This window comes from Chiloscyllium plagiosum, chromosome 11 (genome assembly GCF_004010195.1).
Source record: "Chiloscyllium plagiosum isolate BGI_BamShark_2017 chromosome 11, ASM401019v2, whole genome shotgun sequence".
In the NCBI taxonomy this organism is placed as follows: domain Eukaryota; kingdom Metazoa; phylum Chordata; class Chondrichthyes; order Orectolobiformes; family Hemiscylliidae; genus Chiloscyllium; species Chiloscyllium plagiosum.
In genome coordinates this window covers 68,384,364-68,409,132 of record NC_057720.1, presented here as the reverse complement: position 1 = coordinate 68,409,132, position 24,769 = coordinate 68,384,364, and the positions used below count along the sequence as shown (strand labels likewise).

At 38.1% G+C, this 24,769-nt stretch overlaps 1 protein-coding gene across 1 annotated transcript in view; it reads right to left on the bottom strand.

The window, feature by feature from the left end:
- Nucleotides 1–12,476: 12,476 nt before the first annotated feature.
- The window catches only part of prpf38b (pre-mRNA processing factor 38B), a 32,005-nt gene continuing 19,712 nt past the window's right edge, over nucleotides 12,477–24,769 (bottom strand). The window contains exons 3-6 of the mRNA XM_043699697.1: nucleotides 20,407–20,558; nucleotides 19,515–19,575; nucleotides 13,808–14,034; nucleotides 12,477–13,716 (exon numbers count right to left, since the gene is read on the bottom strand). Of these exons, the coding sequence (XP_043555632.1) occupies nucleotides 12,825–13,716; nucleotides 13,808–14,034; nucleotides 19,515–19,575; nucleotides 20,407–20,558 (1,332 nt within the window). The 3' untranslated portion in view covers nucleotides 12,477–12,824. The remainder of the gene's footprint in view (nucleotides 13,717–13,807; nucleotides 14,035–19,514; nucleotides 19,576–20,406; nucleotides 20,559–24,769) is intronic.

Below are 24,769 nucleotides of genomic sequence, written 5' to 3'. Positions count from 1 at the left end.
TTGAGTTCAATGATCTCTAAAATAAACTTGAGATGGACCATGAGAATGAAACATTTTCAAGCTATTATGGACTGCTGATAGGGATGGTACCCATTTTTCTACCTTTCAGCTGACCAAAGATGATATATTTTTAAAGATGATGTTTTAGCCTCTTGGTGCTCTTGCACACACTAACAGACAAATTATAAGCTTTACTTGTACATTTTAAAGGAAAGATAAATGCTTATTCTTTAATTCCCAAATATATTTGCAACCATGCTTCTTGAAAATTCATACAGAAACACATCTACTCCAGAAAAGACAATGAATATAAAAAGTAGCATGCATTTACATCTTAATAATTCAAGAGATCTGTGTTATACATGCTAACCTCTGGGATGAAGTACTGAAATTCTGCAAACCTATTATCCTTGTTTTTTGTCTACTGGAGTCTAGAGATTTTAGAAAGACAGATTCATTGCTATTACTTATTCATTTAGGCATGGAACTGATCTCTACATGGTCAAGTACTAATCCAAGAACTTCCTCCTGTAATTGTTTTGCATCCTGGCCTCCCCTCTATAAGCAGAACTCTCATAACAGCAATGGCAGCTTCAATACCTTTTTTTTACCAGAACCTTTGCATTCATCAAGCTCTCTGGTAGGAAGATCATGCTGTTCACGCTTGGTAATGATTGGGTAGCCCACTTTTTCCTAGTAGGGCAACTGATGTATCATTTCTCTGGAAGGGCACAGAATATTTTCTTGAAGACAAAACCTTGATATGATTCAGGGATTTTGACTGCTTCTACAGCAGCCAGAGAATTGTTCCTGGAGGGTCAATCATTGTGGGTAGACCACGCATTTGTGAACAGTGCTGAAAGAAGGTTCCACGCAAGGTTGGAGCACCCTTTTCTGGACTGGTTTCCTCACAAAGCCCCTTGGCTTCCCTTGAACTTCCAGCAGCCAACTTTCAAATGGCCTATTATATTACTGGAAAAAACCCCACCTCTACACCTTTCATTTTGACAAATGAGGCACCCTTGCATTCTTTATTTTAATTTCTCTTTATTTACCATCCCGTCATCTCTAATTCAGTTCCTCAGGTCAGGAGGCTGGTCGCATTTTTTTTTAAGCAGGTTCCATCAATGATCAAGATGTTTCTTTTCTCTGCTCCAAAACTGTGCCTTGTTAAATATCCTTATCAGAAACTTGACTTCTGGTGTATGGCCAAAGCATTTCTTTCCATTATCCTCATAAATATTTCTGATGGCTAGATCATTGTCAAGCAGTGGGATCCAAGTATCACCCATACACATGCATCGTGGTAAAACAGGGCTTTTCAAAGCCTGAAGTCAATGGTCAGAGAGGTCAGTGAAGCAAACTCTGAAATTACAAATAGCTTTAATCAACTCTGCTTACATTATTTCAAATTGCCAACCTAATGACATACTCATGTTCATTGGAGTGAGGCTTGTGGGGTATCTTCTTTCAGAAAATAAGATGGAAACAAAGAAATGCTTGACTGATTTGAATGACAGAAGCTGCCTTTTATGTTGATTGATAGAAGTAAGTGACATGTTTCAAAAATGTTCAACATCTTTCTGGAGGTATAATTTACTTTTCCAAATTACAATCTTGGATAATTTCTAGTATTTAAAAAATTACTATCAATCCCTGAACAGAAAATGTTCATTATGAATAATTTTTCATGCAATATTATATTTTAGACCTGACAACTGTAGAAATTGTTCACCTTGCAACAGATTCATTTCTAGGCTTCAACTAATGGATGTTGAGTTATTCGGATTTTTAGGAGTCATTATAAGAAGCTTCTGACTAAAAATGTATTAGCTGCACATTCTTGATCATTTTGCTTCATGCACAACTTAAATTGTGTTGTGTTCTTCTGACAATGTAAACTACATTTACCATGCAGTAAAGAGTAAGAAATTGCTAAGGCTGTACGACCCAATAGTCATCAGAAAATCGAGAAGAAAATACATAAGGAGATCTCAAATATCTGTAAGAATAAGAAGGTTGTAATGGTAGGGGATTTGAAACATAGACTGGGACTGCCGTACAGTTAAGGGCTTGGATGGAGAAGAATTTGTTAAGTGTGCACAAGAAAATTTTCTTATTCAATATGTGGAAGTACCTACTAGAGAAGGAACAAAACTTGACCTTCTCTTGGGAAACAATGCAGGGCAAGTGACTGAGGTGTCAATAGAGGTGTGCTTTGGGGCCGTAATCATATTCCTATTAATTTTAAGATAGTTATGGGAAAAGACAGAACTGATCCAAAAGCTACGGTTCTAAATTGGAATATGGTAATTTTGACAGTACAGAGGAACCTCTATTAGACAGCATTTGATTATCTGAATATCGAATAATCCGCAAGATTGCAAGGTTCTGATGCTCAGCTAAACTATGTTTTCCGGCATTCGATCATTTGAACGAAATACTCCCCACCCAAGTCCTTTGGATAATCGAGGTTCCTCTGTATTATGCAAGAACTTTCAAACGTTGATTAGGAGATGCTCTTCACAGGTAAAGGGACAGTTGAAAAATGGAGGCCCTTCAAAAATGGGATAGCAAGAATCCAGACCAATACGTTCCTGTTAGTGTGAAGGGCAAAGAGTACCCTAGAAGAGAAAGAGAGAAGTTCTGGGGAGATTTCCATACTTTAGGCAAAGTAAAACCGCCAAAACTTATGTGAACAAGGTCACTGGAGTAGAAAACTCAGTTTCTAAAACAGTTTGTGTTCCGCTACTCAATATAGTTATGGCTGATTGGATTGTGGTATCAACTCCACAGTCCCATCTACTCCCTTGGTCAATCCATCTTCCTCTACCTGAAAAGCACTCAGAGACTCTACTTCCATCACTCTCTGGGGGAAGAGAGTTCCAAAGACTTATGGTGTACCAACTAAAATCAGGAATGCTCAAGAGACAGGAATTAGATGGGGACAGAGATCACAGACAGCTGTGGGTCAGGAAATTAAAGAAAAGGAAGGGTAAGGCCATTTGGTGGTGGTGGGGCAAGATGAGGGATGGGCGAGGTTTTATTTAGAATTTTAATTTGCTATGCTGTACACATAGGAACTGGGCTAGTACGGTCAGCACAGGATGATGGATAAGCTGGACTTGAGCACGGACACAGACAGTAAGTTTTGAATGACACAAAATCACAGAGGAGAGAAAATGAGAAGTCAGTCAGGAAGTTATAGGAATTGTGAGCGATGGAGATGAAACTCTGTGGAGCTACCAGATTGTGCTAAGGGCCCACTCATTTCTGACTAATCTAATTTTTGTTAATAGCAGAAAGAGGACAAGTTTGACTCAAATGGGAGGGAAACCCAAACTCAGAATGGTCATTTGAACTCACTGCCATGTTCAAACAAACCCCATTTTGACTTAACCTACAGTGTTGGAGGTACAAATTTATGGAGTCAGTGTAAATGCTCCTGAAGAGCAGATAAAGTCTGTTTGACAGTATCTGAAGTTATGTGAATCCCTAACTTCTTAAAACTAAAAGCAAAACAGGCTGCAGGTGCCAGTGACAACTAAACTGAAACTATTCTAGCAATTTGAACAGTTCAGTTTGAGACTTCACTATGGCCTCTTTATAAATGCTTGTCTGAATTTCAGAAGATAAATTTATCTCAGCAGGGTTATTCAGAGTGTATTCTGACAGATTAAAAAATTTATTAAAGATTAACTGTTTTTGACATGGTGTGTGAATAAAAGTTTTTTTTAATAAAAGATTAAACTTTCTTGAATAAATGCCTTTTTAACCTAGCTGCATTAGGTTTTAAAATTATTTTATGTCAAAGTAGTTCTTGAGCTCTGTCTGGGTTGACAAACAATGAGTTGGCATTAGGGTCAATCTGTTGGTAAAGAAGGTATGTGGATGGCTGACCCTCTGGAAAAGGTTATCTCACAATTGGGAAATAAAATGTTGGAAGGAATTATGTTGGACTGCTGCTTTTGGCTGGCAATTATTTTTAGAAGACTTTTTTGGGATGTGTATTGTAGCTCCTTTTGATGAAGGCTAGAGGGTCTAAAACATCATAATACAACCGGGATGAAGTCTCAGAGAACAAAGACAGCACTCAGCTGCCACAATTCTACTCCTTCTCAAGTGCCGTTTACACTGTGGGAAGAAATACTCCTGCTATAATTCTAGAACAAAATGGCCAAAAAACAGTTGGAATCCTGACTTTTAAAGATGTATTCATGGAAAGCAAAAGCAAAGTTATGGTTAACCTTTATGAAACAGTGCTTCAGACAAAAAAGTAGTGTCCAGTTTTGGACTCAATACCTGAGGTAGGATGTGAAGATCTTAGGGAAAAATTAGAGTGGAATGAGCTACTTTGTTAAATTGAGCATTTTATACTTACAGAATGTTAAGGGGAGATTTGAGGGGACCGAACAGTAAAGGGAAAGAAATGATTCAATTTGCTGTGTTTAAAATTGCAAAACACAGATTCATAGCATTGGCATAAAGCAACATGAGGTAAGAATTTCCTTAAACAGCAAGTAGTTATGATCTGGACTGCACTGCGTTGACAGGTAATAGAGGCAGGTTCAGTCAGAAGGGACCTAGCAAAGTACTTGAAGATTTAGAAAAATGCAATGAGTCCACAGGGAAAGGGTAAGTAACTGAAACTAACTAGATGGCTCTTACAGAGGACTGGCATGGACATGACAGGCTGAGTAACCTCTGTCTCTGCTGTAACTGTTGCATGAGACTATGAATATGAGTTGATGTCTCCTTATCCTATGCTTGCAATTAAGTTAAAATCACTTTAAGCATCTATTTTCTAAATGGTTACACATCCACTTAAAAACATTGAGTTGAATTTACCAAAGGGTGCCAGTCTCAGATGGCCACTACTATCTTAGGAAAGAAGGGAGCTCTGCAGTTCCGAGAGGACATTCCATTCAGGGCTCCCTCAGAATGCAGCCATACTTCCATCCGTAAAGTTCTTTCCTCGCACAGAACTGACAGAGGAAGGCAAAAGAATGCCCCCTCTATAACAGTCAGTTGCTGTATTCTGACATTTAAAGATCCCGGGTCACTTTGACAGCTGCTGTCAAATCGTATCTACATAAGTGTGATGTTAGGGTGCTTGGAGAGTACAGTACCAGGAGCAGTATACCAACTAAAAATTGAGCAAGCTGGGGTGGGGTAGGGTATCTGAAATGGGATGCCAGATGAGTAGAGGATAGATAGTTCACTTAGTAGGGTACCAGGAGCATGATACTAGTGGGTTAGGGTCAGGGTGACAGGCAAGTGCCAAGTGAACAGGATGCAATATGAGTAGAGTGACAGCTGGGGAGGCTATGAGGTATCAGGAATAGGATGCCGGATGAGTAGATTTCTATGTGCCAGGCAGGTGAGGACATGGGGTGCCAGATAGTGATTAGTGTGCCAATGCCAATTCTGGGCACAGAACCTTGGAGCTGCTATGTACATGCATAGCTTAGAGCCAACATTGGTGCCAGGCTGCAAAGTGGGAAGGTAAGTGATGCAATGTTAGGGTAGGTGGGTGAAATCAGGCATGACAGGGTAGGGTCCAACAGGAGAAGGGGTACTTTGTGTTGGATGGGGCTGAGGCAAGGTCTGGCAACGAGCTTGGAGAGGCAAGAATTGCTGCAGTGGGGCATCAGGGGTGTGGTCAGATACAAAGGGGTATGTCAGATTAGAATCTAGTGCTGTTTAGGGTCTGGAGGAGGCATAGTTGGAATTAAGAGAGGTAAATATGGGAGTCTTGTTAAGGGGAGTTACTCAAGAGTTAGACTATATATTTAATAACCTAATTTTTCTTGAGTAATTATTTTACTTAATCTCACTGGAATTCTCCAAATCATAAATTTAAACGGAGATTTTTGAAGGGTACCAGGCATACAGGAATTACTCAATGCAAATGAGCAATCCCTTTGGACTCTGCGTCATGGGGATTTCATAGGTACCCTGGCGCAATTTCTTATCTATATTTGCATAACGACTCTCCGGCTAGTAGAAAATCTGGCCACTTGTCTGTGTTTGAACCATTTTCCAAACTGGTTCAAACGGCCCATCTCCATTTCTCTAACTAGAAGTCGGTTTCATCTGCCTTAGAAGATGTCTCGTTTTATCAACCTTAGCCCTCTCTTTGAATTCAAGTTCCTTAGACTTATTTCTTAAGTCGAAGACATAAGACTTAGATTTAAGGATAAGTCTTTAAGTTTAAAGACCTAAGACTTAAGAAATAAGTTCAAACTCATGACACTTTGAACTGCTTTTGTATTCTATGCCTCTATTTTGAAGGGCAAATGTCTCGTCAGCTTTAATAACTTTACCATTTCAAGAATTTGCGTATTTAAATCCCAGATTTTTTGTATTTCTGTACCCTCATTAAAATTGTATCGTTACTAACATTCCATTAATAACAGAAATGTGCTAGCAAATTTGTATCCAGCGAAGCCTGTAGACAGTATGGAAACAATAGCTAGAGAACACTCATGACATTCGTTTATGGAAAAATAGGGCCAGTACAACTACATGATCAGGGTACAATGTTCATTGTAGTCTACTATATGAATACATCGTTTGTCAAACTTATATTTTACTTGATTGTAGAATTCAATGTTTTCTTTTACTGACAAGTCTTCCAAATGCTACACAAATCATTTCCACGTTCATGACATGTCTTCACTGCATTAACAAAGATGGAGATTTCATTTTAGGTATTTTAATCTCCTTGAGATTTGAATGCCCTGCATATATGCAACTTCTTTGAGCTTGAACGACCACAAAATAGTATCAAACTGGCTTTTTATCAATACAGTGAATAGGATGATTATTTATACAAAGAGAAAATGGTCATAAAGCGTTAAATTCTAAATTGCATCCTTCATAAATCCAAAATAAACTACAGCTACTCAGTCTCTCTAGCCTAATAATTTTTCCTGTTCAGAAAGAGATTATGACAAATGCATTCATTAACCTGCTTACGCTTAAGGAACTTGATGTAACACATTCTACCATTAAGCAAGATTTGAACTTGACAGTTTAGGTCCAACCACAAGTAAAAATACAAAATAAAGTTTGGGGACTGTAGAGCCTGGGGATTACAATTTGGGGTGAGGATTAGTTTTGGAGAATAGCACTTGGGATCCAAAAAAAGTTCAAGTTAACGAAGTGAGATGAACAAAGTATTCTGCATTCCTTGCAAAACTGGGAGTAACCTGGGGAGTGGAACAGCACCAAGGTGCAGTCAGTAAAAGCATCTGTGACGAGTGGGGAACTTGACTCCGTGTGACATTGCTTCCATATGGCATTAAGGATTGAGTTCTTACTGCACTTGAAGAATTGTCTCAGGGCAGCAAACTCCATAATCATCTCAGGGGCCACTGCCTTAGTCTCATGCCAACACCTCATTCATTGCCACTCAATTTGCACCTTCAGCTTTGATCAACAGCAAACAGAAGGAAAGCAAGAATTCGCTCTGAAACAATTTTGCAACTTGGTATGTCACAAGGCGTTATATCCAATTAAGTACTTTCTGAAGTGCAGTCATAGCTGTATTGTGGATAATTTGTAAGTTCGCTCATACATTTAATTGCATAACATATATAAAACGGTTATGTAATTAAACTGAAGCCATGAAACACAAATGAGTGGCTAGGAAGCAGTTGGTCAACACGGGAAGTCTGGGTCGTGGGGATCTGAAGTGATGCACTAGGGTCCTTGTTGTTTGTGGCACACTCGGTTTCAACATAACAGAGTAGTTCCATTCTTGCACGATCTCGCGTTATAAGAAAATGCAGCAATAGCAACGCCATTTAAACGACTGTGGCCGGAATCGCGTCAAAGCCAATACAGGTAAGGAAAGTACGTGTTCTACAAATAACTTCGTAACTTTTTCAATCGCGTTAAAACCAATTCATGAAGAAACAAGTGCTATAGCAGAATCAACTGAACTTAAAAATGATTTAGAATTGAATATAGGTGTGTTGACCAATAAATTCACAACTGATACCAAAAATGGTGGGGTGGTAAATAATGAGGATAACATTCGAAAACATCTGTTATTGATGGTCTGATCCGTGCTAAATAGAATTCAGTGCAGATAAGCAAGAGGAAGACTTTGGCAGGAAAAACATGGCGTAGGAATAGAAGGACAGTAAACCCTTAGAATCACCAAGAATCAGAAGGACCTTGGTATGCATATCCACCAGTCCATAAAGTGGTTGGGTTAAAGCAGCAAACCAAGGTCAGAGTTTAAGAGTATGGAGGTGATGCTGAAAACTATTAAGATTTATTAATGCACAGTTCTGGAATCCAATGTGGGAGAGATGTGATAGCACTGAAGTGGGTGCAAAAGGATATTTAGCAGGATGTTGCCTAGGCTGGAGACTTTTAGTTATGAAGCAAAATTGGAGCAGAGGAAACTGAAGAGGGAGGGCAAGAGGCACGCTGAATAAGTGAGAAGAAATTAATCCTCTTCTAACAGTTTCAGTCAGTTAGTAGTGGGAATCTGGAACTCTGTCTGAAAAGGTGGTAGGGACAAAAATGCTCATAATATTTTAGTACTGAGATGTACTCTTCCAATGCCAAGACATAAGGCTTTGGGCTGAGTGCTGGAAAATGGAATTAAAAAGTGGCTGTTTTTGACACAATGAGTGAAAGAGCTTTTTTTCTGTATTGTAGACACATATGAGGGGAACCAAAACTTCAAGAATAACTGGAATGTCAGCCTGGCATAAACATGATACACCTCTGGAGGGGAATTTTAACACTCAAACGTATAAGCTTAAAAGGTATTTGTTAAGCTTGCCATGTAACTGGTGCTATTGTTGAGACATGCTATGCACTTAACCCAGAAAAGGCTGTAACATCAAAATTATATCAAGGGAATCCTGAAGAAGTGCAAGGCAGAATTCTACAGAAATGGATTTATACAACAGAACATTTGATCTCAACTATAACAGGGGTCCTAAGAGGGGCCACTGCCAACACTGGGATTATTTTTAGGCCTGCTTCAGAATTCCAGAGGCCATTGCACCCACAGCACTGGTATGGAGCTAAGTAATGAGGAAAGGGCACTTCTACTGTACCAGTTATACCCCAGTAAAATCAAAATATCTAATCAAAACCAGAACAATGGTTTACACAATAAGAAAACTCCTGATGGAATACCAATTTCAACCAGCTACTCGTCCACAATGAGGACCAGAACATATTACACCAGTACAGATCAGATGCAAACATTCATACATAGAATTTGGTATTCATTGTACCCAAGAAACTGGCAATATTTAGATAAATTTCAATTTAACTGCGTCCAAGCTAATGATGACCGTGATATACACCAAGGTTCAGATCAAGCACATGGTAGGAGTTGACACTCTTGCCACAAAGCTTCGGGCAAAAGCCCTTCATCAGGAATAAAGGCAGAGAGCCTGAAGCGTGGAGAGATAAACTAGAGGAGGGTGGGGTGGGGATAGAGTAGCATAGAGTACAATAGGTCAGTGGGGGAAAGAGATGAAGGTGATAGGTCAGGGAGGAGAGGGTGGAGTGGATAGGTGGAAAAGGAGCTGGGCAGGTCGGACAAGTCCGGACAGGTCATGGAGGTTAGAAACTGGAGGTTAGAAGCTAGGATGAGGTGGGGGAAGGGGAAATGAGGAAACTCGTGAAATCCACATTGATGCCCTGGGGTTGAAGTGTTCCGAGGCAGAAGATGAGGCGTTCTTCCTCCAGGCATCTGGTGGTGAGGGAGCGGCGGTGAAGGAGGCCCAGCACCTCCATATCACCTTCATCTCCTCCCCCACTGACCTATTGTACTCTATGCTACTCTATCCCCCCCCCCACCCTCCTCTAGCTTATCTCTCCACGCTTCAGGCTCTCTGCCTTTATTCCTGATGAAGGGCTTTTGCCCGAAACGTCGATTTCGAAGCTCCTTGGATGCTGCCTGAATTGCTGTGCTCTTCCAGCACCACTGATTTAGAATCTGCTTTCCAGCATCTGCAGTCATTGTTTTTACCACTCTTGCCACAAAAGCAGGCATACAACAATTGGACTGGAGTATTTTTTCCATCCGCAAAAATAAATACTTGCCCTTTATTATCTTGGCGCAATAATTCTGAGTACCGTATATGTGACTTGAAACACTTGTGAATTTGAATGAGTGGTGGAACTTATCCTCCAGAAAGGTGGTCCTGCAATTAGCAAAGCTGAATTTGTTCATTTAAGCGATAAAAACCTTATTAAAATCCAGGGGTTGCTTAAATAATTACAATTTTCAAAAGAGTTTTATATAAAATAAAACTCTTGCACTGCATTGATATTCAGGTTCTCTCTCAGTCAAATGGAATTAGTTGTAAAGCTTAAGGGATTTAGAAAATTGTGTGGGCTGGGACATGAATGGCTGTTTTCCAATTCTACATTTGCAGAAGCACCTATATACAAGCTCCATGGCATTTCTCTGGGGTGTTTAAACAATATATTTGGTCAAGTAAAAAAGGTTACTATAAACCACATTGCTGCAAAGGGTCGGTTTTGGATTATATTAAATCATCATTTCAGTTTTAACTCCAGTTAATTTTGACAAAAGCCACTTCCTATATGTATGAGTCACCCTATTAGAACCCTCTAAATACATCAATGAACCCGTACATTTTTGCTGCTCTACTAAATCTCACAAAAGCATTTGTTCCTTAATGTTAATGTTCTTAAAATGCAGTGTAATTTTCATGCCACGAACACTTGGTTGTTGAGAACAGTGGAAGAAACATTGAACTGCATGCGCAACCTTTGCAAGTTTTTTCATAAGAAGGCATACTACAGTGAATACAGCAAGTAAAATAATTACATTTAGCAGAACCATTCCTCCAATAGTGTGTGTTGGATCTGAAAAATATAAAATTGAGGCTGAAAAAATTACCTGTGAAGCAGGTAAATGAATGGCATGGTTTTGAATGAACTTGTTAAATAAAAGCAATGGCTGACATGCCAATCAGTTGTGTAATGCCCACCCAAATATCATTTGAAGCATCTGAAGCAAAAATGTAGCCCCAAGATTTCAACAAACCGTAGCTTTCCCATGCGTTTGTCCTCTCACTCAGGGGAAAAAAAAAATTACGGCTATCTTTATAGATCACATACAGTACACCCAACACTTAGTTTCAGGCTCCAGTGCTGAAGAAACTAAGTTCTCAAGCAGAATTGGTCATCAACAGTGCTTAGCAGTTTTGCTAATCTTAAATACCTTAAAAGGTTTCCCCAAATGTCCAAATCTATAACCTCTTAACACAGTCACAAATCCTAATGTTAATAGATTTCACCTTTAAAGAATTAAGACCTCCACATTTTCTGAAATGTCCTTAATAAACTGTACATTATACACCAATATCATGTAACATTTGTCTTTCATGCACTCATGGCTAATAAGCATTCTCATCTTGATGTCACCTGACCAATGTTTCCCCTCAGTAACTGGGGAAAACATCTCTGTACAAAGTTAGGGAATTAGTATTATGTGGATCATTTATTATTTTTGTACTTGAGAATTATTCATTCATATGAGAGTCCCAAAGTAGTTAGGCATAGATGCATTGCCACTAAAACACTTCAGAGCAGGTATAAACCAGCTTTTTAACCATTTGTGAAATACCTCTTATGAGGAGGAATAATTTGAAATCTTACACTTTATTTCATTCTACTGCCACTGATTGATATTAGGTACAGAGGGTCAATGTAAATATCAGCTTTCAAAAAGTAAGCTCCAAAATCAGAATTTCTTTACTGGATCAAGATAACCTTTCTCCAATGTTATATTAAAAGTTTTCAGCAAATCACAATAAATAGATAGGCCTTCTTAGACCCTAAAACATTCCCGGACCATGAACAAATCTGTTCAACCCATTAAAACACTCTCGCTACCATCTCAAAAAAAACCCACAAAATGCATCAACTTGCTTTTCTCCTATAACCAAATTACAATGGTTTTATAAAAGTGTATTTAAGCTTGAAATTATATTTAGTCCATTAAAACTTAAATTAAATAGATCCATGCTGAATGTCACATTATAGCACTCAATGTTCTGATATTTTAAAAGAATGAACATATCATTAAATTAGTCAAGGTACAAAATGAAAATGCAAGGCCAAAAGAAAGCCTTGCAAGATATTTACTGCATAATATTAAGAAGCCAAGTCTAACTTCCTTATTCACACAATGTGATACATTTTAATACTGTGTTTTTTTTAAGTTAGCTATTTCTATGTAGAATATTTGCACGAATGCCATGGAGACAAATACCAATTTTGTGTCAATGTAATATCTCCCAAATAAAATGCCACCATCCACTTCTTTTCTAAAACTCAAAGGTTTGCATGGTCTCATCAAATAAATAAAAAAAAAACAATACAATCCTGTTGAACTTAAAGATATGTACTCAAGGGCAAGTATGTCAGGCATAAATGCTATAAGTGTATTAACACAACTGTTTTAAGTACTGGCAGTTTATTGCCCATCATACAAAATGAACCAACATGGCAATTGTGCCAATGACTAAAACTCTCAGAACATATGTACATAGTATACTTGCAAAAACATTATTTCAAACAAAAACAAATCTGTATCAACTACATTGTACAGAATAAAGTTGGTCTTGAATTACAGTGGTAAGTTGAACAGTTGGATACCAAAGGCACTTCCTACAAACAGGAAATATCATCTGCAGGCTACTGGAATTTGAAGACGTGTTTATCCTAGCCATAGCATAATTCAATTTTTAAAAAATGTTCAAAAGCAAAACAATTTATTCACTGTACAATTAGAGATTTAGAATATTTCAGTCATTGTCAGTGGTATTGCCTTGCAATAGTCCTTCTGCATTGCTTTTGTTCTCTCTTTCTGTACTGAGACTTCGGCGGCTTAGTTTGCTTGAATGGTCCTTACCATCACTGTGACTTTGCTTGTGAGATCGTTCTTTACTTTGACTGCGTTTGCGAGCTTTCTCTTTGCTATGACTACGCTGTTTCTTTATCCGTTCACCATTATTCTCATCAGTCCTTTCTCTGCTAATGCTTCTTTTATTTGATTTTTCTTTATGTTCATTTCGATGTTTAGATTTCTCTTTGCTTTTGCTTCTACTACGTTTGCTGACATGACCCCTACCAGGACTATTGCTTCTATGCCTTTTCTCTCTGCTCCTGCTTCTACTATGCCTTTTATCCTTTTTTGAATCCTTTTTATCATCCTTGTGTCTTTTTTCATCTTTTTCTCTTTTTTCTTCCTTACGTTTTCTGTCTTCAGTCTTTGATTGACTTCTTTTATCCCGGTCTCTTGATCTCTCAGAATCTTTCTCAACATTTCTGTCCCTGTCTCGATCACTCACTCTTTCTTTGTCCTTTTCATAATCTTTGTCTCGCCTTCTACTTCTTTCATTTTCCTTCTCCCTCTCTCTATCTTTTTTAGTACTTCTTTTATCTCTACTTCGACTTCTGTGGTGGTCTCTGCTTCTGCTCCGCCTACGGTCTAAACCTCGGTCTGTGCTTCTAGATTTATGTCTATCCTTCTCACTTCGCTCTCTGTCTTTTATCTGTTCTCGTTCCCTTTTCTGTCGTTCTCTCTCTCTCTCTAATTCCTTATCAAAACCAAAAGAGCCATGGCCTTCTCTATGACGGCTTCTGCTTCTAGATCGTCTAGGAGATTTACGAGGAGTAAGAGATCTTCTTGGTGACCTGAAAGAGTAAAATAAAATTGCCATATATGTTTTAAGAAGTAGCATATTTAACATATGCTGTGGCATTTAAATAATTTCAAATGCATTACCTTGAATGTCTACGCTCTGAAAGGCGCTCTGGCTCTTCCATGCTATCCTTCCCATCCTTTTTGGCAATCTTCCTTGGTCGAGTTTTAAGATACTGGTCCAAATTCTTTTGAACAGGAACTGGAATTCTTGGAAATAAGGTAGAGAACCATTCTAGTTTAGTAAGGAAAGAACGAATCATCTCTCCTATTGTCATGACGCATCCTCCACCAGCCTTTACATCAAGCTCCTGAAAAACATAACAATTATCATACTATTGGTAAAACAGATTTTTCACCTTTAATATTTGAGTTAGCATGTGAAACAATTGCAGAACCCCAGCTTTTTGATTAAGAAGAATGTACTACCTTTGATGTAAACTACTCATTTTCACATGCAGTTCTACCTGCAAAACTTTCAAGCCTATCCCAAAATTAATGTTGAGGCCTGTAATAAAATGGTTAAAAAATTAGACTGTTCCTATTGAAACTTTGTAATCCACTAACATTTTATGCAAACTGTTTTGCATGTACATGTAAAATGTTAGGTACAATCCATTCTAGGACTGACAAAGCAACCCCATAATATTTGATCTAAAGCTGAATTTTAATAATCCTGCTTGGAAAAACCTCCCACAACCCATCTTGGTAGGATTTTACAGAAATTACTTAGTGTACCAGCAATGCAAATTTAATTAGCATTTACGAAGATACAAGGATAACAGCTAAATTTGAAAACTAGGGCACGCTGTTCAATTTTCATCTTGTATGTTGTGATCCTCACTGAACTTAACATTAAAACAACTTTTTGAAGCAATAGCAAACCAACTGCCATGAAGCAGTGAGGTATTATCAATTAACATTCAATATAATATATTTTGAAACTGTATTGTCCACAATGACCATCATCTTTGGAAAAGGGTCATTACCGCATGATTGCCTCCTTGCCATGCCCTCTCACAGCTCAGGACATGTTAGTCAGCTATTGTCAGTTTCCACCTACAGTGCAAGCACACAGGAAAATCAGATTTTATTAGGCTAGCAAAACAAAAAAGACAGTCTAAACATAAAATAAGCGCTTGCACTCACACACATTAATCAATAGTGTTGCTCAGCTACATTTCCAAATTCACCTGCTGCCCAATGAAGATCTAAAGAAGAAAACAGGGCAATTAGCTTATTTGCTAGCAGTCTCAGAGCTTCATTCAACTCAGGCTCAAATTTTAATTTCCGATGGTGGCAGATGTAATCACAGGCAGAATGGTAGCTTCATGTCTTAACAGTGCATTTCAGTACACTACTTAGAGCGCGTCCAGTACTACCAAGGCACTGCAGATAGGTAAAATGGAGGGAGAATAAAAAGTACTTCTTAAACGCATTCAACAGAAACTAATGTTCTTTTTAATGTAATAGTTACTTTTGTTGGTATGAATAAATACAGTTTAAAATGTCTACGTTGTGGAGATGCTGGTATTGGACTAGGGCGGACAAGGTCATAAGTCACATGGAACCATGTTATAGTCTAACAGGTTTATTTGAAATCACAAGCTTTTGGAGCACTGCTCCTTCGTCAGGTGACTGTTGGCCTGGTGTTGTATGACTTCTGACTTTAAGTCGTCCGTGACATGGATGGAATAATTACATAACTATTAAAGTCTCTGCTGTATCACCTTTCTTTCCTTTTCCCAAAATAGGTTTAATACAACCACAAATTAACTGGATTTTAGTCTGGATGCTTTTGTGCATGTATTTTATAAGTTTCCTAATACATCTATAACTAAAATTATTACAAAAGGAACCAATCAAGACTTTAAATGCACAGCTTTAAGTAGAAGCAAAGAACAGCTAACACCAGCAAATAGTTTAAACATAGGAAATATTTAAGATATTCAGAGTAAGCTATTTGTTACACACAAAATATAAACTTGAATTAAATCAATTCAAAGAAAGATCAATTTTTTTTGCTGACATTTCATGGAAAAAGACAGAGACTACACCAGAACAAGATGTTCTCGTTAATGTTCATAATAACGTCTAGGATAGTTTTTTGCCTCATGTTATATGTTACAAGTTATGCAATTAAGAGGGATGGCGAATGAATTGTTGCATATAGGTACCAATGACCTCTGGTAATCACTGTCCAAAATTCTGTAGTGTAATAATGTACTGTTCTTTTCCCAGGAGTTAAAACAAAATTGTAAAATCTTCCTTTAAAAAAATGCAGTTATGAGTAATATCATATGAAGACCATACCTTCATGGAGTCAGAATTACCACTACTTGTTGATATAATGGTAATCTGGACTCAATTTTCTGTAACCTATAAAGCTAACAAATTAACAGCAAAATGCTGTGGTTGCTAGAAATGTGAAAATAAAGCTATAGTGATGGAAAACTCAGCATTTGTCTAAGAGAAGCTACCTTAATGAGTCAAATATGACTGCAGTTCTAAAAAACAATTATTTTCAACTTGAAATATTATGTTTCGCGCTCTGTGCAGATGCTGCCAGGTTTACTTTATCAGCACTGTTTTCATCCAATTAATATATGTGCTTACATAAAATGTGAAGATAGTAAAAATCAGGGTTTGTACTTTAACATAAAAAACAATTGTCCATGAAGTATAAACAATTTAAATTCACCAAGCTTGAGACTTATTCTGTCAAAAGATTACCTAGTAAACTTTAAACAATATGTGCAGTCGCCAGATCCAACTGTGAACCTGGTTTATTTTCAGAATTTAAGCAGAAAGTTAAGAATTTAATAGTAGCAGATATTGCAAGGCAGAGTGTGCAAAGATCTGAATGACACGCATTTCTTTTCACCATCTTTTGTAATTTAGTAACAAACTGAATAAATCCATAATTGGATTATACTGGATAAATAGCACAGAAGCAAACATTTTGGCCTACGCAGTCTAGGCCAACTTTTTAATTTCATTTTTACTTATCTAAATCCATCAATGCAACCATCTAAACCCCTTGCCCTCAGATGCATTCTATCAAAACCTTTCAGAGTTTTAATGGCTACTAATGGGTCACTATTTATTCTTCAAAAGAGACAACAGATACCCTCAATTTTTTCCTGATGGGTGCACCCAAATATTTCTGACATCCTAGTAAGTCTTCCCTGCAGTGCCCCTAAATCCTTTTATATGGTGGCCAGACTGCACACCATACAGTGTTTAATGAAGTTTTGACACACAGAACATTCACAGCTCTGCAATTCTGACTGCATTGAGAAACCATGAAAAAACTGCAAGTGATACAATGGTGTGTATAGTGTTACATGTTTAGATCACAGGAGAATCTTGATACTGGTAATGTGCCTATTCCTGATGTCTGCTAACTTTGAAGACTGCAACATGTTCATGCTTTCCTATGGTCTACATGCAGAAGGTCTGAGCCAGATTATATCCAGCATACTGTCAGGTTTTTATCCTGACACAATAGCGGTATTGAAACCTTGGAACAACTTAGAGGGAAGGCTTTCGAACCTGACAAACCCACAGCCATTAAATTAGCTATGACAGACACGTGGAGCTGGTGATGTTTAAAGTGGAAAAGCACAGTTTGAGACACGATCAATGATGTTAAAAGAAGGATGAACTCCCTAAATCAGGAAGGATTAGCAGATATTAAATTTAAGACATAAGAGCATACAATCAGCTTATCAAAAATAAAACTTCAGCAGATTAAAGAAAGCGTCTTTCACAATCTCAGGACATCCCAATGTGCTTTCCAGCTAATGAGACACTTTAGGAAGTATAGTCACTATTGTAAAGTAGGGAAATTGTGGGAGAGCTAAGTTGCACAATGCAGAGCCTTGGTGACAGCAATGAGATACAAGAGCTGAAAATAAGTTTTAATGACTTTGGCCAGAGTACTGGGAAGAACATCCCTGATCATCATCTTACAGGAACATCTGCAAGAGATGGACAGTTCTGATTTGATGCTTAATTCTAAAGGCAGGACCTCCAAAGGTAGCAGCCCTTTAGTATTACATTTCACTGTCAGCTTTGACTAAGTGCTCAAGTCATTGTCGCAGAGTCTGAATGAACACATTTTCGAATCAATGGTGTAAATGCTACTGCTGAGTCCAGGTTAGTTGTAAGGAAGTAGTTTTCACTGTCAAACTGTGACTAAGTTGCTAGCATCTGCAGTGAATGTTGATTTTCTATACATATTCAAAGCAGTTGAGATCCTAAGAACACTTAATATCTCAACATAAAAATTGTGGCTGTTTTACTATTTATCGTGATGGCTTGCAACTAGCTTGAGATGAAGAATTTTCCAGTTTCTCCCTGAATTGGTCAACAGTTATGAAAAATTGTCACTGCTAACTCTTTCCATCCAGTATAGTGTGCACGTTACACTGTGCCAGGACAACTGTCTGTCCCTTTTTGTATGTTCAGTATCTCTATATCTAAAAAGCAACACATTTTGGAGGCAACTATATTCAGGTAGCCATAGCATGATATTCATTTTATAGTGCAGGATGTTGTTACAACAACAGCACCCAAGATCTCCCTTCACTTCCTAAACAGAGAACTAAAATGTTCTACCAAGAACCTAAGGGGTTTGTTGTCTCAACTGGCTGCATGACTGTTTTTGCCTGGTTTGAAATGCAGAGCGATGCCAACAGCATGGGTTCAATTCATGTACAAGCTGAGGTTACCACAAAGGACCCTCCTTCTAAACCTCTCACCTCACCTGAGGTATGACGACCCTCAGGTTAAATCAATACCAGTCATCTCTAACGAGAGAGCAGTTCTGTGGTCCTCTGGGACTAAGGAGACCTCGTTCAATTCTGGTCTCCTTCCTATCGGAAAGATGTTGTGAAACTTGAAAGGGTTCAGAAAAGATTACAAGGATGTTACCAGGGTTGAAGGATTTGAGTTATAGGGAGAAGCTGAATAGGCTGGGGCTGTTTTTTCTGGAGCATCGGAGGCTGAGGGGTAACCTTATAGAGGTTTATAAAATTATGAGGGGCATGGATAAGGTAAATAGGCAGAGTCTTTTCCCTGGGGTCAGGAAGTCCAGAACTAGAGAGCATAGGTTTAGGGTGAGAGGGGAAAGATATAAAAGAGAACAACGGGGCAATTTTTTCACGCAGAGGGTGGTATGTGTATGGCTGCCAGAGGAAGTGGTGGAGGCTGGTACAATTGCAACATTTAAGAAGCATTTGGATGGTATATGAATAGGAAGGGTTTGGGGGGATATGGGCCGGGTGCTGGCAGGTGGAACTAGATCGGGTTGGGATATCTGGTCAGCTTGGACGGGTTGGACCGAAGGGTCTGTTTCCATGCTGTACATCTCTGTCTCTTTTACCTCAAGTTTCCATTCTGCAATAAATCAAACTGGACTTAGCAGAGGAGTCTCTTACAAGCATTAACTGTAGTCAGCTCTACATTCCCATGAATTCAAGTCTACAGGATTCCAGAACAGTGGTTCAGTGGCTTGGAGGGTCCCCTAATTATATGACATTTGATTCTTAATGGGATCAGTCAATTTATTAAGTCACAGCATCCAGGACAAAACAAATAAAACAGAATTATGAGCACAAAACTTACTGAAAATATTACTCCTCACAGATGAATACAAACATTTACACCTACATATTAGAATGATTCAATACATAGGAGATAGATTCATTTGAAAAAAGATAAATCTAAAGTCCAACTTTTTGTCTGTAAGCCCAGACAATGAAAAACACAATCCTTGCCAACATACCTCTTCATCATCTAAAAAAGGTTCATACCAATCCCACAAATCAGCTGGGGGCTGTGTGTACCTTCAAAATAAAAGATATTCAAAATATTACAAATACACAAACAAAACAAGTTATCACTGATGGGCATGTTAAATCTGATACATTACAATTTGATTTCTGCAGATCGGAGCTATATTGGCCACTTGACATAGCTCCCCAACTTATAGACTCTGGAGCCATGCTATGTCAAATGCCAGACTTAAGGAGAATTGGCAAATCACATATGCAGGAGATGGCAAATTCAGAATATCTACTTTTACCCCCAAGTAAGGCAGCAAGTGTATTTACAGGGGCTCATGCTTTAGTTACACATTTCCAAAATAAAGCACCCTTAAGAGCTTGACATTACAATTGTTTTGCATACCGAACTAAAGCATATACATACCAAATGAAGGTCCCGACTAACAAACTTATCTTTCAGACTCTTAACATCTTAACATGTGGATCCCATTTTCTGGTGCACACCCTCACAACAGTAAATCATTCCTCCGTTTCAAGCATTTTAAACAGAAAATTGTCTAGAACACTAATGTGTTGTTTAAAGTACAGCAGCCAACTATCACTGTAATACATTCAGAAGCACACTGACTGATGGCTCAAGACAAATCTCTTAAAATTCTTAAGTATAAGATGCATTGCATCAATGCTTCGTGAGTTGCTTGCAGGGAGCATTAGCATGGAGGCTTGATTCGCTGTTCAACGGTCCCTTCTACCATCACCTGCCTCATATGCCTCTGATGCTTTAGACTGGTTAAAATTAATTTTGCACAATCGACATAAACCCTACTTAGATACACGTTATTTTACATTATCTATTTTTTAGCAATTGCTCATAACAAAAAACAGACATACCGAATATACATGAATCCCAAACCTCGGATGTACGGAGAATCAGTATGTGTTATTAGACCCATCACTTGTTTACGAGTTAACTTTAGGGTAAATAGCTTGTAGAGCAGACAAAAGGCAGTAGAAACAATGCCTCCTGTTCCAACACCCCGTACCTGAAATAGGAATCAGAACACAATTTTGTATGAGCTTACATGGAATGTTATTTCAGTAAACACTTTATTTTCTCCCTTGAGACAATACTTGGATCGGAGGTGAGGTGAGAAGGATTAACTCATCATCTTCAATAATGGAGGACAGCTATTTGTTCTTAAAAATCTCAAAGAATTCATAAAGTTTATGACTGACCAGAAACCTAATTGGACCAAACACAAAAACTGTGCCTGCAGGAGATTGGATATTCTACAATTAGTGTGACCTGACTCCAGATTCCCTAAAGCCTTTGCGCCACCTACAAACAAATCTGAAAATTATAGAATACGCTGCACTTGCCAGATGAATGCAGATCCACTACATTTATGAAGTTGAACACATTCAGCACAAATCAAGCCACTTGAATGGCAGCCAGTGCATTTTAAATACTAATTTGGTCTAACATTGACACACAATGGCAACGTATGTATCTACAAGATGCAATGCAGCATTTTATTAAGGTTTAACAGCGTTACACAATTAAATTGCAAACCAATTTCAGATTTTCAGTCGAGCTCATGGTGTGACGTATTTACATGTGCTAGAAGCCGCTAATTAACACACAGAACTCCATCTATGTAGTCAAAAGGAACTTATACATGCACTGCATTTTCTCATTGGGGAAAATAAAATGGGATCATGGAAACTACCAATCTCTGCTACATTCTGACAACACTGACTAATCAGAATCTACTTGCTTAACTACCTGCTCCAGCTGCACTCCCATGGCCCCAATCACTTTTTTCTCAATCTGTAAAAATTGGTGTTCCTTTTTCAAGTTTTTCTTCCCCCAATAAAAGTATTAGTTCTGATAATTGCAAGGTGAAAAGCTTCAACAAGTTCACTTCCCAAGCCCATTGCCTGGATAGAAATTGTCAGCCAGCAAATGGAAGCATCAAGGACAACATCAGCCAAATATAAAAAATAAAGCAATCATCATCCCCTTATCATAGTTTGAACAAAGCTCAGGAACACCCTCTTAGACTTGAGAGAGTCCTTGCACCATAAAGAATAACTGAAGTGGTTCAAAATGCAGTTCACCATCACTCTTTCAAAGTGAAATATAGATGTGCAATAAATGCTGCCCTTGCCTATAGGCGCATATAAACGTCTGAAATAAAATTCTATTTTTTAAACCATTGACAAAATATCAATAACCTAAACATGAACTGTATTTCTCTATATAGATACTGCCTGATTTGCTTAATGCAATTTCACTCGAGCTTACTTTATTTTGCTACAAATCAATTCATTCACTCCCTCCCAAGGAGTTGTGACCAGTGTTTCCACTGCTCATCTTATGTAGCTAGGTTTCTCCTCTTTTCAAAAAATCCTTTCCACCCACTATTTTAACACTTGCTTAAAAGGTATAAGATATCATGGCACTTCAAAGTAACTACGGGAAAGGAAGTGGCTGTAAGTAGTTAATTTTTTTAACTGGTTTAAATGGATTGAAAATATTTTCCTTGAATTGGATGTGATTTGATTCAAAATATCTACTGTCCTTCGATGATTTCCTAGGCTATTTTTCTTATAATAACATTATCCGAAGGAGATCTTGAGGTCCCGATCGAAATATTACATCAAAGACTTGTTTCCAACACTGATCGTGTCTTTTGTTTACAGTGATTAAACAGGCACTGCCTCCAAATGACTGCACTCTCTCCCGCTGCCCTCCCCCCACTCCCCAAACACTTTCACTGGAGCTCTACAGAGGGGTGTACCCTAAACCCAGTTTCCCCAGGTAATCTCTTCAACATCATCCTGTATAGTGCAAACGCAGAACCGGTCAAAAAATTGCAGTAAAGAGTTGTGTGTGTGTGCTCCATTTGGAGACTCATCCCCAAAAACGCAGCAATCTTGTTGTTCGTATCCAGTCTAGCTTCCCTGGAGAGGGGGCAGGGTGGACGGATGGCTGCTGCCTTGTCTCCTGAATGTGGAGCAGACTTAAAAAAAACTTCAAAACTCAGAGGAAAGGCATATTATCCGAACGAAACTGTGCCCACCCATCTCGTTCGGATAATCGAGGTTCCTCTAATTACGCAGGTATTCTGAAAAACCAGCAGCAGTTTACTATGACAACAACCTACACAAAAAACCTGGAGAGAATATGATTGAAGTTGTTACTAACTTATGCAGAGGTTGACACATAAAATAAACGCTTAAGTGATTGAGTCTTGTTACTTCATAATCGGATATACTGACAGTACAAGTCGTTCTGGAGGGCAACTGCATGAATTCTGTAGGTATGTTAATATCATAAACAATTTTAATGACTTCAACAAATGACAGGTACTTTGATAACTTTACATGTGGGTAGGAATTCTACTACAAGTTGCCAATCCATAATACAGTAAAAATAATTTAAGTTTAAATATGTGCAATTTCATAAACTGCAAATTTATTAGAAAACGTTTTTGAATTTAAGTTTAAATTTGAAAGAGGAAAATTAAACATTTGCAGTCAATTAGAGGTGCTGGAGGAAGAAAGGCGTTTCAGAATACACAAAGCATCATTTTGAAACAGATCAGACACAAGAAACACAATTGGGAAGCATCCAAAACTAATAGGAACAACTTTGTTAATTGTGCAATTCCTGTTGAACAAGAAGTCAGAATAACTGTTGGCTAGATTAAGACTTAATTAAGGTCAAACTAAAGCAAACAAAACAATTCAGAGTTTCAACCAGGTGAAGCAGGATGAATTCACTCCTAACTATTTAATCCTTTTGGTTGGCCAACAAGATTTTGTTTGCTCTAACGTACAGCAAATTTCACTTCAATTAAAATACAGTTCACTCGTTCACCAATATCAAAACTAAAGAGCCAATTGCAAGATTTCTCAAGTGAAGGAGCAATTTACAAATCCTGAGAAAATAAGCATCAAAATAAAACTGCTATAAAAGGTGATAATGTCTAGTACAAAAAGAAAAAATAATATGCAGTTTAAAAATCCTGTGCCCTTGAGGCGTTCAATGAAACATGAGATAAAGGTTATTTAATCGACATCTTGCATCCTCCGCACTAGCAAATGTTGCCGGTTTTCTTTGAATTCTTGATGAATAGATGTTTTTCCAATGTGAACCCAGCGTCAGCAGAACTTACAAAAGTAGCATACATGCCTCTGTCATTCAATCCAATTGCGGCTTCTGCTCACTTTCCTCACGAGCTCCTGTATCCTTTGACTCAAATTGTTAATTAAGAATCTATATATGCATTAAACATATTCACCAATTCTACAATCGAAAATACTGTCCAGGAAAAAAATTCCACAAACTCTCAATCCTCAAATAAACTCCTAACTCATTCTTAAATGGAAAATTCCTTATTTTTGAACTGTTTCCTCTAGGTCTAAGCATCTGCACAGGGAAACATCCTTGAAACAATACATTAATATACAATAAACAACACAGTCAAACCAAAATGCGCCTACAAGAAAGGATAATGGCAGTTTATGAATCATCAATAGCACTGCAAACATTGGAGATACAAATTAATCTTTACAAAGATACAAAAAGGAGTACAAACGTTGGTCATTTGACTCCATGTTGAGTCATAATGATCTACACTGAATGTCCTGACACAGGAGGCACATGGCGGGAGGGAAGGGAAAAAGGGGAAAAGGGAGGGAAGGAAGGAAGGAAGGAAAGAGAAAACCTGCACAGTTACTGCCTTTGCTGTTGTTGAATTCATGTGTCGCTGGACATTGGACTGCATCTTCACAACTAATCTTGGAGGATCCGGTTTGGGCGGTTCACAACACAGAATCAGATAAATAAATTGTTGTTGTAAGTCTGTCCAACAGGAAGGCTGTATTAGTGAGTACAGTGGGTTTTTTCTTGATTATATGTTTTTGGAGATAAGTCTTTTGATTAAACTTAAAATACAAGCCATAGCTCTTAATTTAACCTGGTGCAGTGTGTTGCAGAGGAATAAGACGGTGTTATTTTCTGGGTCTGTAGATTGTGAAGGAGCAAAAATGGCCTTTGCAGTGATATGTACTTCTTGTCGGATGTGGAAGTTTAAGTTTAAAGAGAGTTTAACGGTTACTGCGGATTATATCTGCCATAAATGCTGTTGGATGCGAATCTTATCAGATCGAGTGGATCGGTTGGAGAGACAGATAGAAGTGATGAGGACTTTGCAACAACAACAGTATGTGATAGATGGCAGTT